Genomic DNA, 19,189 nt, shown 5'->3' with positions numbered 1-19,189 from the left:
GTCTTTTTTCAACAGTACTTTTCAAATAATAGACATTTTCAACTTTGATTAACCTAATTTATCAATTTTTGTTTGTTTGTTTGTTTTTGAGATGGAGGCTTGCTCTGTCGCCTGGGCTGGAGTGCAGTGGTGCCATCTCAGCTCACTGCAAGCTCCACCTCTCAGGCTCACGCCATTCTCCTGCCTCAGCCTCCCGAGTAGCTGGGACTACAGGCGCCCACCACCACGCCAGGCTAATTTTTTTTTGTATTTTTAGTAGAGATGGGGTTTCACCATGTTAGCCAGGATGCTCTCGACCTCCCGACCTCGGGATCCGCCCACCTCGGCCTCCCAAAGTGCTGGGATTACAGGCGTGAGCCACCGCGCCCGGCCTAATTTGTCAATTTTTAGATGATTAGTTCTTTTTGTGTTCCAAGATACACACCTTATCCAAGGCCACAAAGATTTTCTCCTGTGTTCTCTAGAAGTCTTATAGTTTTAAATTTTACATTTATGTCTGTAATCCATTTTCCATTTTGAGTTAAATTTTTTCTAATAAGGGGTATGCATTGAGGTTCATCTTTTTTTTTTTTTGAGGCGGAGTCTGGCTCTGTCTCCCAGGCTGGAGTGCAGTGGCGCAATCTCAGCTCACTGCAACCCCTCGCCTCCGGGGTTCAAGCAATTCTCCTGCCTCAGCTTCCCTAGTAGCTGGGATTACAGGCACCCACCACTATGCCCAGCTAATTTTTGTATTTTTAGTAGAGACAGGGTTTCACCATATTGGCCAGGCTGGTCTCAAACTGCTGACCTCATGATCTGCCCACCTCGGCCTCCCAAAGTGCTTGATTACAGGCGTGAGCCACCGTGCCTGGCCGAGGTTCATCTGTTCATCTTTTTCACATAGAGATGTCTTTTTTGTTTTTTTTTTGAGACAAAGTCTCGCTCTTGTCCCCCAGGTTGGAGTGCAGTGGCGTGATCTCAGCTCACTGCAACCTCCGCCTCCCGGGTTCAAGCGATTCTCCTGCCTTAGTCCCCCGAGTAGCTGGAATTACAGGCGCCTGCCACCAAGCCTGGCTACTTTTGGTATTTTTAGTAGAGACAGGGTTTCACCATGTTGGCCAGGCTGGTCTCAAACCCTTGACCTCAGGTGATCCATCCGCCTTGGCCTCCCAAAGTGCTGGGATTACAGGCGTGAACCACCGCGCCTGGCCAGAGCTGTCTTAATTGTTCCAGCACCATTCGTTTAAAAGTCCTTTGGTTTTCTTTTTTCTTCTGTTTTTCATCTTTGTCTCTTTTTTTTTTTCTTTCTTTCTTTCTATATTTCCTGGGAGATTTTCTCAAGTACTGTCTGGTATATTTCATTTTCACTTCTACTTTCTTATTTTTAATTTCAGGAACTTTTTTCTTCTTCCTTTACTGTTCCTTTTTTACAGACAATACCCTGTACTGCTTTCATGGTCATAATATCCTCATCATTTGGAGGATATTTTTCTTCTTCTCTCTGCTCAGTCTCTGTTTCATGTGAGGCGTGTTTTATCTGTATATTTCAGTGTCTACTTTTTCGTGATGACTGTTTCTCAGATGTCTGTAATCCTTGCTTGGCCACTCATATTTAAGAGTGAGTGACTAAAAAGTTGAGTGGAAGCTGTAAACACATGAGTGGGGCTTGTCTATTCTGACCTTAACTATATATCTTTAGTGGTCTATGTCAGCATCCTGAGAACTTTCCTCCCGGTCTGGCCAGATTTTGCAGAGAGGGATCCTCTAAACTCCTGCCTAGATGGTGGAGGTCTGACTCAGTGTTCTGGAATCTAGGTGGAGGAAAGGGTGAGGGAGGTCTCAGGACCCAGAATACCTGCTTCCACTTAATGCTTCTGTTTTCATTATGGCATCCCCTCCCTTAACTGTGGCCCTTATCCATTTGAGCATTTCTCATGCCTAACCTGGCAGGCATTGTTAACTGAGTAAATGAACTGTGTAGTTTGTTATTTGTTGCAAAGAAACTTTTGATCATTCACTCTCAATATGTAAATATCTATTTATAAATTGCATACTTTACTGTTTTATTAAATATATTATGTACATTGTAAAGCAAATACAAAAGTAATAAAGGCTGAGATAAAAATGAAATAATGCTTTCCTGTGCTTCTGTGTGCTGGCTTCATATTTTTATTAGCCAATATCTCAAGGCACAATATACACTTAGAAAAAAAACACATCATTAGTCAACGTAGAGATAAATATGTGTTTCAAGTAGTTCTGAGAGGTTTTTTTTTTAATTATTATTTTTTAAATTTTTATGTATTTATTTTTTGAGACAGAGTCTCACTCTGTCGCCCAGGCTGGAGTACAGTGGCGCAAGCTCGGCTCACTGCAAGCTCCACCTCCTGGGTTCACGCCATTCTCCTGCCTCAGCTTCCCGAGTAGCTGGGACTACAGGCGCCCACCACCATGCCCAGCTAATTTTTTTGTATTTTTTTGGTAGAGATGAGGTTTCACCGTGTTAGCCAGGATGGTCTCGATCTTCTGACCTCGTGATCCGCCCGCCTCAGCCTCCCAAAGTGCTGGGATTACAGGCATGACCCACAGCACCCGGCCTGTTTTTTTTATTTTTTAGTTCTGAGAGTTTTGACTATTTTAACTAACTTCTTGTTAGGTCAGTTTTGTTGTTGTTTTTGTTGTTGTTTGTTGTTGTTGTTTTTTTTGAAATAGAGTCTTACTTTGTCACCCAGGCTGGAATGCAGTGGTGTGTACATGGCTCACTGCACCCTTGACCTCCCAGGCTCATGCAGTCCTCCCACCTCAGCCTTGCAAGTAGCTGGGACTACAGGTGTGCACCGCCACACCTGGCAAATTTTTGTATGTTTTGTAGACATAGGGTTTCACCATGTTGCTCAGGGCAGTCTCAAGTTCCTGAGCTCAAGCTATCACCTGCCTTGGCCTTCCAAAGTGCTGGGATTATAGGCATGAGCCACCGCACCCGGCCATTCAGGTCAGATTAAATTGTCATTGTTTTAACCTATTAATGTGCCTAAGAGGGTTTGTTAGGAGTAGGTAGCTTTGACATTTTCTTTTTGGCTTGAGTTTGCATCATAGAGTTATCTTTTGGATAGAACAGAAACTCATAATAATGAATCCAGTGATAATAAAAACTCAGGTATGAAATTATTAACTCTCGCTGTTTTTAGCAGGCCCAAACTAGCCATTTTATTAACCTTACAACAACAAATTCCTGCATTTTATGAAACAGAATCTTGAGACCCTATTATTATGACATTATGGTGAGATTAAAGTGTACAGTTCACTGATGGTTGATGTATTCAGAAGTGTGTAGCTTATATCACAGTCAATTTTAGAACATTTTCATCACCCCAAAAGGAAACTCTGTACACATTAGCAGTTACTCCCCGTTTCCCTACAAACTCCCCAGCTCTAGGCAATCACTAATCTACTTTCTGTCTCTTTAGATTTGCCTCTTTTAAACATTTCATATAAATGGGAACATACGGTATGTGATCCTTTGTGACTGGCTCCTTTTATTTAGTATAATGAACTAAGGTTCATTAGTTGTAGCATGTATCAGTACTTTATTCCTTATTGTTGCCAAATAATATTCCATTGTGTGGATATACCACATTTTATTTATCCACTTATCAATTTCTGGACATTTGGATTATTTCTACTTTTTAGCTACTATGAATAATACTGCTTTTGATTAATGTACAAGTTTTTGTGTGGACATATAGTTTCAATACTCGGGTATATATCTAGAAGTGGGACTGCTGGATTATATAGTAATTCTGTGTTTAACTTTTGAGAAAGTGCCAGGATGTTTTCCAAAGCAGCTGCATCATTAATCTTTAAGATTAATATTGTCTATGAAATAATATGTCTTTTTTTTATTTTTTATTTTTTGGAGACAAGAGTCTCGCACTGTCTCCCAGGCTGGAGTGCAGTGGCACCATCTCGGCTCACTGCAACCTCTGCCTCCCGGGTTCAAGCGATTCTCATGCCTCAGCTTCCTAAGTAGGTGGGATTACAAGCACGTGCCTCCATGCCCAGCCAATTTTTCATATTTCAGTAGAGATGGGGTTTCATCATGTTGCCCACAGTGGTCTCGAACTCCTGAGCTCAGGCAATCCATCCATCTCGGCCTCCCAAAGTACTAGGATTACAGGCGTAAGCCATCACATCTGGCCATATGTATATATATGTGTGTGTGTGTGTGTGTATGTATATATGTGTGTGTGTGTATATATATGTGTGTATTTTTTTTAATAGAGATGGGGTCTCATTCTGTCACCCAGGCTGGAATGCAGTGGCAAGATCATAGCACGCTGTAACCTGGAACTCCTGGGCTCAAGCAATCCTCCCACCTCAGCCTCCCTGGTAGCTGGGACTATGGGCACATACCACCATGCCCAGCTAATATATTTATTTATTTTATTTTAAAATTTATTTAAATTTATTATTTATTTATGTATTTATTTTTATTTATTTATTTTTTTTGAGACGGAGTCTCACTCTGCTGCCAAGGCTGGAGTGCAGTGGCACCATGTCGGCACACTGCAACCTCTGTCTCCTGGGTTCAAGTAATTCTCCTGCCTCAGCCTCCTGAGTAGCTGGGATTACAGGCACCCACCACCATGCCCAGCTAGTTTTTATATTTTTAGTAGAGACAGGGTTTCACCATGTTGGCCAGTCTGGTCTCGAACTCCTGACCTCAGGTGATCCACCTGCCTCGGCCTCCCAAAGTGCTGGGATTACAGGCGTGAGCCACCACACCCGGTCTATTTATTTATTTATTTTTAAGACAGAGTCTCACTCTGTTGCCCAGGCTGGAGTGCAATGGTGTGATCTTGGCTCACTGCAACCTCCAACTCCCAGGTTCAAGTGATTCTCCTGCCTCAGCCTCCTGAGTAGCTGGGATTACAGGCATGCGCCACCACACCTGGCTAATTTTTTTATATTTTTTTAGTAGAGACGGGGTTTTACCATGTTGGTCAGGCTGGTCTCGAACTCCTGACCTCAGGTGATCAGCCTGCCTCAGCCTCCCAAAGCTCTGGGATTACAGGAATGAGCCACCATGCCCAGCCTATTTATTTATTTTTTAGGAGATGGGGTCTCACTATGTTACCCAGGCTTGTCTCGAACTCCATGAGTTCCAAGGATCCTCCCTCCTTGGCCTCCAAAAGTGCTGGGATTCAAGTCACAAGCCACCATGCCCTGTCAATATTTTTATTTTTAATCTTTATAGAGGTGGAGTCTCACTGTGTTGCCCAGGCTTGTCTCAAACTCCTGGCCTCAAGGGAGCCTCCCACTTCAGCCTCCCAAAGTGCTGGGATTACAGGCGTGAGCCACTGTGCCCAGCTGTTTTTTTTTTTTTTAAAGTTCTAGGGTGCATGTGCAGGATGTGCATGTTTGTTACATAGGTAAACATGTACCATGGTGGTTTGCTGCACCTATCAACCCATCACCTAAGTATTAAGCCCCACATGTATTAGCTCTTTTTCCTAATGCTGTCCCCCACTGCCCTCCCCCATTAGTGTATTCTTTATCCTTCAGAATTAGTGAAGGATTTTTGCTGCTTTATAATGATTTCTTTTTTGTTGTTTGTTTTTCAGTCGGCTTTCTCCAGTTGAATGGTTTCCTTTTTGTTAATTTGCTTTTTTCTAATCTCTTTAATGTGTTCCCTTTCTTTTTCCTCTTTCCCAACACCAAAGCAGAAAGGGACCAGAAACTTCTTGTCCATTTCCATGAATAGAAATGGGAGGCTGGGCGCGGTGGCTTATGCCTGTAATCCCAGCACTTCGGGAGGCCGAGGCGGGCAGATCACGAGGTCAGGAGATCGAGACCATCCTGGCTAACACGGTGAAACCCCGACTCTACTAAAAATATAAAAAGATAGTCGGGCATGGTGGTGGGTGCCTGTAGTCCCAGCTACTCCGGAGGCTGAGGCAGGAGAATGGCGTGAACCTGGGAGGCAGAGCTTGCAGTGAGCCAAGATCACGCCACTGCACTTCAGCCTGGGCGACAGAGCGAGACTCCATCTCAAAAAACAAAACAAACAAACAAACAAAAAGAAATGGGGCTCCTGGCTGGGTGCAGTGGCTCACGCCTGTAATCCCAGCACTTTGGTAGGCCGAGGCGGGTGGATCACGAGGTTGAGAGTTCGAGACCAGCCTGACCAACATAGTGAAACCCCGTCTCTACTAAAAATTCAAAAATTAGCTGGGCGTAATTGCACACGCCTGTAATCCCAGCTACTTGGGAGGCTGGGGTAGGAGAATTGCTTGAACCCAGGAGGCGGAGGTTGCAGTGGGCCAAGATCGCACCACTGCATTCTAGCCTGGGCGACAGGGCGAGACTCCGTCTCAAAAAAAAAAAAAAAAAAAAAAGAGAAATAGAAATGGGGCTCCTCCATTCTCAACAAACCACCAATTAAAACATTTTTTTGTTCTCTCCTCTCTACCCTCCTTCCCCTTTCGCCTGTTCTTGGACTTAGAGGGACAACAGAAATGCGGCCTAATGCGTAGTTCACACTTATAATTCCAGCACTTTGGGAGGCTGAGGCAGGAGGATCGCTTGAGCCCAGGAGCTCAAGACCAGCCTGAGCAACACAGTAAGATCCCAACTCTACAATAAAAGATTAGCTGGGCAGGCTGGGCGCAGTGGCTCATGCCTGTAATCCCAGCATTTTAGGAGGCCAAGGTGGGCGGATCATGAGGTCAAGAGATTGAGACCATCCTGGCCAATGTGGTGAAACCCTGTCTCTACTAAAAATACAAAAATTAGCTGGGTATGGTGGTGCATGCCTGTAGTCTCAGCTACTTGGGAGGCTGAAGCAGGAGAATCGTTTGAACCCAGGAGGCGGAGGTTGCAGTGATCTGAGATAACACCACTGCACTCCATCCTGGCAACAGAGCAAGACTCTGCCTCAAAAAAAAAAAATTAGCTGGACATGGTGGTGAGTGCCTGTAGTCTCAGCTACTTGGGAGGCTAAGGCAGGAGGATTGCCTGAGCCTTAGGAGGTTGAGGCTTCAATGAGCCATGATCATGCCACTGCACCACTCCAGCCTGGCCAACAGAGTGAGACCTCGTCTGCAGAAAAAAAAGAAAGAACCATTAGGTTGTGATTTTCATTTTCTTTTTACTAGATGATGTCTTAGGCCCTGCTTGATATTTTATGATTAGGGTTGGCTTTAGCTTGAAAGGTTACTTACTCACGCCAGACTTTCCATCTATCTAATCCCTGTGCTGGGGTCCAAGACTTACAGATGCTTTCTGACCTTTAAAAAAGTCTTTTTTGGCCAGGTGCGGTGGCTCATGCCTGTAATCCCAGCACTTTGGGAGGCCGAGGCAGGGAGATCACGAGGTCAGGAGATTGAGAACATCCTGGCTAACATGATGAAACCCTGCCTCTACTAAAAATACAAAAAAATTAGCTGGGGGTGGTAGCGGACGCCTGTAGTCCCAGCTACTCCGGAGGCTGAGGCAGGAGAATGGCATGAACCCGGGAGGCGGAGCTTACAGTGAGCTGAGATCAGGCCACTGCACTCCAGCCTGGGCAACAGAGCGAGACTCTGTCTCAAAAAAAAAAAAAAAGGCTTTTTTGTTTTGTTTTGTTTTTAATAAAAATGTACGACTAGAAAGGCCGGGCGCGGCAGCTCATATCTGTAATCCCAGCACTTTGGGAGGCTGAGGCAGGCGGATCACGAGGTCAGGAGATGAAGACCATCCTGACTAACACCGTGAAACCCCATCTCTTAAAAAAAAAAAAATACAAAAAATCAGCCGGGCGTGGTGGCGGGTGCCTGTAGTCCCAGCTGCTCGGGAGGCTGAGGCAGTAGAATGGTGTGAACCCGGAAGGCAGAGCTTGCAGTGAGCTGAGATCGCGCCCCTACACTCCAGTCCAGGTGACAGAGCAAGACTCTGTCTCAAAAAACAAACAAACAAAAAATTTACAACTAGAGCACTTACTTTGCTCTGTACTGCATCCGAAGACCAAAAATAGAAATATGCTACTCTGGGCACATTTCCTGTGGGGTAGCCCTGCTCCTCAAGGAGCAGTAGAAAACGAAATAGGCCCTGTCAGGAAGGTATTTGCATTCTAACAGAGGAGATAAGACCTGCTAGGATATCCCTAATATACAGTATTTGATCAAAGTCTTAGTAATTATTCTTTGAAATGTCTCTTTCCTTTCTATTTCCACTTCAGCCCAGTGGGTATTTTAATTACACAGTGTGCCACAATGCTTCAGGCTGTTCCCAACTACAGTATCAGACACCAGCAAAAGGTGACTTGAATGTGAGGCTGCACATCAGCATACTGTGGTCTTACAGCTCTAACGTATCCTGCAGTATGACTGATTCCTACCCACAGATGCTTTTCTTTTCTTTTCTTTTCTTTTTTTTTTTTTTTGTGAGACGGAGTTTCACTCTGTTGCCAGTCTGGGGTGTAGTGGCGTGATCTTGGCTCACTGCAACCTCCGCCTCCTGGGTTCAAGCGATTCTCCTGCCTCAGCCTCCCAAGTAGCTGGGACTACAGGCATGCACCACCACGCCCAGCTAATTTTTGTATTTTTGGTAGAGACGGGGTTTCACCATGTTGGCCAGGATGGTCTCGATCTCTTGACCTCGTGATCTGCCTGCCTGAGCCTCCCAAAGTGTTGGGATTACAGGCGCGAGCCACCGCACCTGGCTTTACAGATGCTTTTCATCACCATCCTCCCTTCCCAGTGTTCTCCAAAGTATGACTGCATTTTTCAAAATCTCTTTAAATTTCCTCTTGTTTGAAATATGATTTGGAATGGAGCGATTCCCCCCCACACACACAAAAGAAATATGAGAGAATGACAACTCTAATGATATTCTACAAAGAGAGAAAGTTTATAATCAGGGCATTAAGCAAACTCACAAATTACAATTCTCTCACAGAATTTTAAGTAGAAGGTACAGATTTGGAGCATTTTTTTCCACGGATGTATTTATGGGAAATTTTGTTTATTCTCATCAGACATTTAGTAAACGGAACAACCCAATGAATTGGTCCTAATGAATATACCTTGAGAATGGCTGTTTTATCCCCAGCTTCATTAGGGAGGCTCTGTTGATTCCAAATCTTTTTAAGTGCTTTTCCTGACACTTTCCCCCTCCCCCATATTCTCCATTTAGTTGAGCAACTTGCATCTTAAGGAAGAGAAAATCAAACCAGATACCAATGGTAAGTAACTAATAGCTAGTTTGAAAACAAATGTGATTTCCTTCAGTATTTTTGTTCTGGCATAACAACTGTCTGGAAAAAAAATTGTATTTGTACCAGGCAGGGCATTGGCAGATACTGGTACCATTTGATTTGTAAATCAACAAACTGGATTGTATGACCAAAGTGTTTTTATTTATTTTTTTGTTTCTGTTTACTTTTTAAGAGACAGGGTCTTGCTCTGTTGCCCAGGCTGGAGTGCAGTGGTTCAGTCATGGTTCACTGGAGCCTCAACCTCCCAGACTCAAGTGATCCTCCACCTCAGCCTCCTGAGTAGCTGGGACTACAGGCACAACCCACTACGCCCAACTAATTTTTATTTCTTATTTTTTATTTTTTTGAGACAGAGTCTCGCTCTGTTGCCCAGGCTGGAGTGCAGTGGCTCGATCTCAGCTCACTGCAAGCTCCGCCTCCCGGCTTCACACCATTCTCCTGCCTCAGCCTCCCAGGTAGCTGGGACTACAGGCACCTGCCACCACGCCTGGCTAATGTTTTGTATTTTTAGTAGAGATGGGGTTTCACTGTGTTAGCCAGGATGGTCTCAATCTCCTGACCTCATGATCCACCGGCCTCGGCCTCCCAAAGTGCTGGGATTATAGGTGTGAGCCACTGTGCCCAGGTATTTTTGTTTTTTTATAGAGATGAGGACTCCCTGCGTTGCCCAGGTTGGTTTCTAACTCCTAGGCTCAAGCAGTCCTCCCGCCTCAGCCTCCCAAAGTGCTGGGATTACAGGAGTGAGATATTACACCTGGTTTCAAAGTGTTTTTAATACAAGAATGAGGATTGCACACTGATAGCAAGGGTGTGGGGGGAACAAAGAATGAGGCTACTTAAGTGGGACTAATTATTAACCATCGGACTACATTGACAAAGACTAATTTTTTTCTTAATGTTCTCAATTTGGGATGAGATAGACAAAGTATGAGCAATGTGACAGTTTACCTATCCTAATTATTCTGAAATCATATTTATCCAAAGTTAAGATTTCCATTAAATTATTGTTGATGTACTTAATATTACAGGAAGGAAATGTAACATTTGCCTTTCTCAAAATTCACTTACAATCTTTTTTGTATGATTTTATATAACCACAGTATCATTCGACTATAAATTTATATTAATCAATTTATAGGCCGGGTGTGGTGGCTCACACCTGTAATCCCAGCACTTTGGGAAGCCAAGGCTGGCGGATAACCTGAGGTCAGGAGTTTGAAACCAGCCTGACTAACATGGTGAAACCCCATCTCTACTAAAAATACAAACATTTGCCAGGTGTGGTGGTGCACCCCTGTAATCCCAGCTACTCAGGATACTGAAACAGTGGAATCTCTTGAACCTGGGAGGCAGAGGTTGCAGTGAGCCGAGATCGCACCACTGCACTCCAGGCTGGGTAAGAGTGAGACTGCATCTCAAAAAAAGAAAAAAAAAATTTATTTGCATGAATTTTTTTTGTTGGTCTTACTGCTCATTTGTTATATACATGAATTTTAATGGCATTATTGTGTTCACCTATTGATAAAATACGATTTGCATAGATATTCCTCTGTTGAGCATCAAGGTGGTTTCTGATCACTAATTGCTCTAATCTTTCTATAATATTTAAGAAGTATTGATTCAATGAGGGAAATAACAGGTTTTGAGGTACGGAGAGGAGACCTAGAATAGGAAAGAATATGAGCAACAGAGGCCGGGCACGGTAGCTCACGCCTGTAATCCCAGCACTTTGGGAGGCCAAGGCAGGCGGATCACGAGGTCAAGAGATCAAGACCAGCCTGGCTAACATGGTGAAACCCTGTCTCTACTAAAAATACAAAAAAAATTAGCTGGGTGTGGTGGCGGGTGCCTGTAATCCCAGCTACTTGGGAGGCTGAGGCAAGAGAATGGCGTGAACCTGGGAGGCAGAGCTTGTAGTGAGTTGAGATCGCACCACTGCACTCCAGCCTGGGCGACAGAGCGAGACTCCATCTCAAAAATAAATAAATAATAAATATCTATCTATCTATATATATGTGAGCAACAGTGTTTTACACCTTTGTTTATTTAGGGACAATAAAATGTTTTTATCAGCGGCTCGGTTTCCTCATTTATTTTTTGCTCCCCAGGCCTTTACAAAAACTTCTAGTGTCATAGAATTTGAATTGTCCGAACTGTTGGGTATGGGATGCGATTTTGAATGATGGCCGCTTTGTGTCTATAAAGGTGCTGTTGTCAAGACCAATGCCAATGCAGAGAAGACAGATGAAGAAGAGAAAGGTAACACAGCCGTGGAGCTTTATATAATAACAAGCTTCTACATTCTAAGAAAGTGGATTGTTATGAGGCTTCATTTTTATACCCAGTTTGGCTTGACTTTAATAGGCGATACAGTGCTAGCATAAAAGTTCAATATAGGGGCCGGGCACGGTGGCTCACGCCTGTAATCCCAGCACTTTGGGAGGCCGAGGTGGGCAGATCACGAGGTCAGGAGATCGAGACCATCCTGGCTAACACGGTGAAACCCCGTCTCCACTAAAAATACAAAAAAAAAAAAAAAAAAAAAATTAGCCAGGCATGGTGGCGGATGCCTGTAATCCCAGCTACTTGGGATGCTGAGGCAGAAGAATGGCATGAACCCGGGAAGCAGAGCTTGCCGTGAGCCGAGATCGAGCCACTGCACTCTAGCCTGGGCGAAAGAGCGAGACTCTGTCTCAAAAAAAAAAAAAAAAAAAAAAAAGTTCAATATAAATAGTCAGTAGGTGAAGGAGTTCTAATGGTTTACGTTTAGAGAAATTTTACATTTAACAACTGAACAGTTGAATAGGGCATTATAAAAAATTTTCAGTTGCATCTCTATTGTCCAGTAAAATTAAGCTTAATGTTATTTTGACACATTTGACATGGATGACGAGACCAACTTGTCCAATATTAAGGTACAGACTTTGTTAATTCCTGTTTTTTTTTTATTGTTGTGATTGCTACATTAATTACTTTAGGTTTATATATAGTACAAATTGGGGAGTAAATATGTGGGTCTGGATAGGAGGAATAGATAACTGCAGGAAAAGAGGGCTGTTAGAATAGAGTCTGGAAAAGAATATGAGGCCTAAATGGATGATGTATCATAACTTTTTTCTTTAATAAAACTATTTTAATTTATAAGTCAAAACTATGACGTACCTTGAATTTGAATGTTCAGTACATTATTATTTAAAATACAAATGGCAGTTGAATTAGAGTAAACGCCTGGTAGGTTTCAAGGACTTTTTAAAATTCTTTGCTTTCTTTTTCCTGACAGAGGACAGAGCTGCCCAGTCCTTACTCAACAAGCTGATCAGAAGCAACCTTGTTGATAACACAAACCAAGTGGAAGTCCTGCAGCGGGATCCAAACTCCCCTCTGTACTCGGTGAAGTCTTTTGAAGAGCTTCGGCTGTGAGTATTTATTCACCTTCTGACTCTTCCCCTTTGCACTGAAATAGAGATCCTAGGTCTGTTATAGATATCTTTTGACCACAACAGAGCAGTTTTAGCTAACCAAGTTTTTTTTCTTGTTTTTGAGACACAGTCTCACTCTGTTGCCCAGGCTGGAGTGCAGTAGCGCGATCTCGGCTCACTGCAACCTCCACCTCCCGGGTTCAAGTGATTCTCCTGCCTCGGCCTCCCAAGTAGCTGAGATTACAGGTGCACACCACCACGCCTGGCTACTTTTTGTATTTTTAGTAGAGATGGGGTTTCACTATGTTGGCCAGGCTGATCTTGATCTCCTGAACTCATGATCCACTTGCCTCGGCCTCCCAAAGCGCTGAGATTACAGGCATGAGCCACCGCACCCAGCTGCTAACCAAGTTTTATAAAAGAATTTAGCTGGGTGCCGTGGTGCACACCTGTAATCCCAGCACTTTTGGAGGCCAAGGTGAGAGGATCACTTGAGGCCAGGAGTTGCAGACCAGCCTGGGCAACATAGCGAGACCAGACTCCATCTAAAAAATATACATAAATACTGTAGATGCTTTGGGATATTTAGTAAAATTTCCAGATGATGGATAAAAGCTTTAGCTGTACTAACATGTATTCAGTTCACCACAGCTCAATTATTGTTGATTACAAACTATGTGTAGGCCAGGCATAGTGGCTCATGCCTGTAATCCCAGCACTTTGAGAGGCTAAGGCAGGCAGACCACTTGAGGTCAGGAGTTCAAGACCAGCGTGGCCAACATGGTGAAACCCTGTCTCTACTGAAAATACAAAAATTAGTCCAGGCGCGGTGGCTCACGCCTGTAATCCCAGGACTTTGGGAGGCTGAGGCAGGCAGATCACGAGGTCCAGAGATTGAGATCATCCTGGCTAACATGGTGAAACCCCATCTCTACTAAAAATACAAAAAAAATTAGCAGGGCCTGTTGGCGGGCGCCTATAGTCCCAGGTACTCAGGAGGTTGAGGTAGGAGAATGGCGTGAACCTGGGAGACGGAGGTTGCAGTGAGCCGAGATCGCGCCACTGCACTCCAGCCTGGGTGACAGAGCGAGACTCTGTCTCAAAAAAAAAAAAAAAAAAAAAAAATTAGCGGGGCATGGTGCCATGCGCCTGTAATCCCAGCTATTCGGGAGGCTGAGGCACGAGAATTGCTTGAACCCGGAAGGTGGATGTTGCAGTGAGCCGAGACTGCACCTTTGCACTGCAGCCTGGGCAATAGATCGAGACTCTGCTCAAAAACAAACAAACAAAAAACTATGTGTAAACAGTAAAAGAGAAAAATCCTCCAGATATTTTGCTGCTTTCCTCAACCAAAGAGACTGTGACTTTCATCTTTAACTGTTTTTCTAGGAAACCACAGCTTCTCCAAGGAGTCTATGCCATGGGTTTCAATCGTCCATCCAAGATACAAGAGAACGCATTGCCACTGATGCTTGCTGAGCCGTATGTGTCCTATTACAACTCCATTTCCTTTTAGATTTTCTATTTTTGAAAACTATTATTATTTTCACAGGCCAGCAAGGTGGCTTATGCCTATAATCCCAGCAACCTGAGAGGCAAGGCAGGAGGATCGTTTCAGGCCAGGAGTTCAAGACCAGCCTGGGCAATGTAGCAAGACCCTGTCTCAACAAAAAAAAAACGTTATAAACGTGGCCAGGCATGGTGGCATGCAGCTGTAGTCCCAGCTACTCAGGAGGCTGAGGCAGGAGGATCACTTGAGCCCAGGAGTTTGAGGTTGCAGTGAACCATGATCATACCATTGTACTCCATTCTGGGCAACAAAGCAAGACCCTGTCTCGAAAGAGAAAAAGAAGAGGCTGAGGCACAAGATTTGCTTGAACCCGGGAGGCAGAGGTTGCAGTGAGCCGAGATCATGTCACTGCACTCCAGCCTGGGTGACAGAGCGAGACTTTGTCTCAAAAAAAAAAAAAAAAAAAGTCAAGGGGGCCAGGTGCAGTGGCTCATGCCTGTAATCCCAACACTTTGGGAGGCCAAGGCAGGAGGATCTCTTGAGGTCAAGTGTTCGAGACCAGCCTGGCCAACATGATGAAACCCGACTCTACTAAAAAAATACAAAAGTTAGCCAGGTGTCTTGGTGTGCTCCTGTAGTTCCAGCTACTCGGGAAGCTGAGGCACAAGAATCGCTTGAACCCCGGAGGTGGAGGCTACAGGGAGCTGAGATCACACCAGTGCACTCCAGCCTGGGCAACAGAGTGAGACTCCATCTCAAAAATGAAAAAAAAAAGAAAAAAAAAGAAAAAAAATCATCTGTAATCTCCCTCTCCCCACATTATTAACATTTTGGAGTGGAGACTTCTAGACTTTTCTCTATGTAAACATATAACTTTTAAAAAAGTTGACATATATGACCGGGGTGGTGGCTCATGCCTATAATCCCAGCACTTTGGGAGGCCGAGGCAGGTGTCTGACGTCAGGAGTTTGAGACCAGGCTGACCAACATGGCAAAACCCTGTCTCTACTAAAAATACAAAAAAAAAATTAGCTGGTGTGGTGGCAGGCGCCTGTAAACCCAGCTACTTGGGAGGCTGAGGCAGGAGAATCGGTTGAACCTGGGAGGCAGGGGTTACAGTGAGCTGAGATCATGCCATTGCACTCCAGCCTGGGCAACAAGAGCAAAACTCCATCTCAAAAAAAAAAAAAAAAAAAAGTTGACATATGGCCAGGAGCAGTGGCTCATGCCTGTAATCCCAGCACTTTGGGAGGCCTAGGCAGGTGGATCACAAGCTCCGCAGATCGAGACCATCCTGGCTAACACGGTGAAACCCCATCTCTACTAAAAATACAAAAAATTAGCTGGGCGTGGTGGTGGGCGCCTGTGGTCCCAGCTACATGGGAGGCTGAGGCAGGAGAATGGCATGAACCTGGGAGGCAGAGCTTGCAGTGAGCCGAGATCACGCCACTGCACTCCAGCCTGGGCAACAGAGCGAGACTCCATCTCAAACAAACAAAAAAAGGTGACATATAAATAATGTTTTACATGCTGTGTTTTTTAATTATATGATCATCTTCCTATGTTGGTAAATATACATTTATATCGTATATGCACCATGATTTCATTGTATTGATATATAAAAGCTATTGTGTCAAATATAATAGAAGCCAAACAGCTCTAGGAGACATGAATAATACAGTTACTAAGGTGGTTTCCTGGTGCAGGGCATCTCCCACTTTCATAGGCATACAAATCTCATAGACATTTATTAAAATGCAGGGTCTGAATTTAGTAGGTCTACGTGGGGACTGAGTGTCAACATTTCTAATAAGCTTGCAGGTGATGCTGATGCTGCTGGTTTCAGATCACATTCTGAGTAACAAGATTCTAGAGCATGATGGAATTTTAATACAGATTGATCCTATATTTTATATGATTATATACAATTCTGCATATAATGCTAAATTCTGAATCTCCTTTTTTTTTTTTTTTGTCTAAAAATAGATATTTTAGGGCAAGTGTGGTGGCTCATGCCTGTAATCCCAATACTTTGAGAGGCCGAGGCAGGCAGATCGCTTGAGCCCAGGAGTTCAAGACCAGCCTGGGCAACATGGTGAGACCCTGTCTATACTATAAACATAAAAAAGTAGCCAAGTATGGTGGCATGTGCCTGTAGTCCTAGCTACTAGGGAGGCTGAAGTAGGAGGATAACCTGAGCCCAGAAGATTGAGGCTACAGTGAGCAAAGATTGTGCCACTGCCCTCCAGCCTGAGCAAGAGTGAGACCCTGTCTCAAAAAATCATAAATAAAAATAAAAATAGATATTTTAGGTCTGTATTTTCTCAAAGTTTTTTGTTCTGTGTCATAACAGTGACATTTTCTCCAGATGGATAGTGTCTTTTTTTAAGCTTGGCACTTTGAGCATGCTTAGGGTAAATAAATGGAGTATTTATTACATGGTTTCATACTGATCATTTATATTTGTGGATCTAATATTTTTGTAGATGCTAACTTTTTTTTTTTCTGGGAGATAAGGTCTCACTCTGTCACCTAGGCAGGAGTACAGCAGTGTAGTCATAGCTCACTGCACCCTGAGCACCTGGACATAAGCAATCCTCCTGCCTCAGCCTCCCAGGTAGCTAGGACTACAGGCACGTGCTGCCATGCCTGGCTAAGTTTCTTTATTTAATAGAGATGGGGTCTTGCTATGTTGCCCAGACTGGTCTTAATCTCGTGGCCTCAAGCAATCCTCCCACCTTGGCCTCCCCCAATTTTTTTTTTTTTTTGAGACAGGGTCTCACTCTGTTATCCAGGCTAGGTGCACTGGCACCATCTTGGCTCACTGCAACCTCTGCCTCCTGGGCGCAAGCAATCCTCCCACCTCGGCCTCCCACCCAAGTAGCTGGGGCCACAGGTGCAAGCCACCATGCCTGGCTAATTTTTATACAATTTTTTTTTTTTTGAGACAGAGTCTCGCTCTGTAGCCCAGGCTGGAGTGCAGTGGCGTGATCTTGGCTCACTGTAACCACCACCTCCCAGGTCTGGGTTCAAGTAATTCTCCTGCCTCAGCCTCCGGAGTAGCTGGGATTACAGGCACGCTCCACCATGCCCAGCTAATTTTTTTTTTTTTGTATTTTTAGTAGAGATGGGGTTTCACCATGTTGGCCAGGCTGGTCTTGAACTCCTGACCTTGTGATCCAGCCGCCTCGGCCTCCCAAAGTGCTGAGATTACAGGCGTGAGCCACCGTGCCCGGCCTAATTTTTATATTTTTATCAGAGACAGAGTTGTGCTATGTTGCCCAGGCTGGTCTCAAACCCCCCAAAGTGTTGGGATTACAGGTATGAGGCACCACACTAGGCTTTTTTTTTTTTTTTTTTTTTTTTTGAGACGGAGTTTTGCTCTTGTTGCCCAGGCTGGAGTGCAATGGCGCAATCTCGGCTCACCGCAATCTCTGCCTTCCAGGTTCAAGCGATTCTCCTGCCTCCACCTCCCAAGTAGCTGGGATTACAGGCATGTGCCACCATGCCTGGCTAATTTTGTATTTTTAGTAGAGATGGGGTTTCTCCATGTTAATCAGGCTGGTCTCGAACTCCCAACCTCAGGTGATCCGCCTGCCTCAGCCTCCCAAAGTGCTGGGATCACAGGCGTGAGCCACTGCGCCCGGCCTTCAGGCTTTTTTTTGTTTTGTTTTGGGGTTTTCTTTTGGTGGAGATGGGGTCTTACTTTGTTGCCCAGACTTGTCTTGAACTCCTACGCTCAAGCACGCTTCCCACCTTGCCTTCCCAAAGTGCTAGGGTTACAGGCATGAGCCATTGGGCCTAGCCAAGAAGCTCATTTTTAGATTGACAGTATTAGAAGAGACCAGCATTATTACTAGAATTATCTACTACCTTTCAGCATTAACAAATATTTATTGAGTGCCTGTTATATAACAGATACTATGCTAGGCACTTGGATACATTAGTCAACAACGCAGACCAAAATTCCTGCCCACAAGGAGCTTATGTTCTAGTTTGAAATATAGCTAATTCATTTTTATTAAAATATAACAGGTGATAAATTACAAACATTAATGCCACTGAATAGTACACTTAAAAGTGGGTAAAAGGGCAAATTTTATGACATATATTTTTTACTTCAAATAAAAATAAATTTTGGCCAGGCGTGGTGGCTCACGCCTGTAATCCCAGCACTTTGGGAGGCTGAGGCAGGCAGATCATTTGAGGTCAGGAGTTCGAGACCAGGCTGGCCAACATGGTGAAACCCCATCTCTACTAAAAATACAAAAAATTAGCTGGGCATGGTGGCACGTGCCTGTAATCCCAGCTACTCGGGAGGCTGAGGCAAAAGAATCGCTTGAACCTGGGAGGCGAAGGTTGCAGTGAGCTGAGATCGTGCCATTGGACTCCAGCCTGGGCGACAGAGTGAGATTCCGTCTCAAAAAAAAAAAAAAAAAAAAAATTAATAATAAATTTTGGCCAGGCATAGTGGCTCATGCCTGTTATCCCAGCAATTTGGGAGGCCAAGGCAGGCAGATGGCTTGAGCCCAGGAGTTTGAGACCAGCCTGGGCAGCACAGTAAGACCTCATCTGTATTAAAGGGCAAAATTAAAAAAGAAATTAAATATACAACACTTTATTCTAACTACAAGGGGCAACAGATGTTTTGAAAGGGAATCTAGATGTTTAAACAGAAATAGAATCAAGAGTTACCGGTGTGGCGGCTGGGCGCAGTGGCTTACAACTGTAATCCCAGGACTCTGGGAGGCTGAAGTGGGCGGATCACTTGAGGTCAGGAGTTCAAGACCAGCCTGGCTAACATGGCAAAACCCATCTCTACAAAAAAAAACACAAAAATAGCCATGCATGGTGGTGCATACCAGTCCCAGCTACTCAGGAGGCTGAGGCACCGGAATTGCTTGGAATCCGCACAGTGGCGGTTGCAGTGAACTGAGATCGTGCCACTGAACTCCAGTCTGGGCGACAAAGTGAGACCTTGTCTCAAAAAAAAAAAAAAAAAAAAAAAGGCTGGGCGTGGTGGCT

General features: G+C 44.3%; 1 protein-coding gene across 17 annotated transcripts in view; it reads left to right on the top strand.

Annotated features, from left to right (window-relative positions):
• Window positions 1-19,189, top strand: part of DDX19B (DEAD-box helicase 19B) — a 44,263-nt gene that overhangs the window by 13,810 nt on the left and 11,264 nt on the right. For 6 of the 17 annotated variants that reach the window (XR_010152161.1, XR_010152162.1, XM_054668014.2 and 3 more), the window contains 4 exons: window positions 9,154-9,202; window positions 11,441-11,494; window positions 12,516-12,651; window positions 14,044-14,136. Coding sequence is in view for 10 of the 17 variants with exons in the window: in XM_054668014.2 (XP_054523989.1) it covers window positions 9,154-9,202; window positions 11,441-11,494; window positions 12,516-12,651; window positions 14,044-14,136 (332 nt within the window). In the remaining 7 variants the exon portion in view is untranslated. Of the gene's footprint in view, window positions 1-9,153; window positions 9,203-11,440; window positions 11,495-12,515; window positions 12,652-14,043; window positions 14,137-16,150; window positions 16,260-19,189 lie in introns of those variants that run through there. The other 11 variants (XR_010152163.1, XM_054668015.1, XM_063796201.1 and 8 more) reach the window with 6 other exon arrangements.

This window comes from Pan troglodytes, chromosome 18 (genome assembly GCF_028858775.2).
Source record: "Pan troglodytes isolate AG18354 chromosome 18, NHGRI_mPanTro3-v2.0_pri, whole genome shotgun sequence".
NCBI classification, from domain to species: Eukaryota; Metazoa; Chordata; class Mammalia; order Primates; family Hominidae; genus Pan; species Pan troglodytes.
Note: the sequence above shows the minus strand (reverse complement) of the source record. Positions and strands in the feature narration are given on the sequence as shown.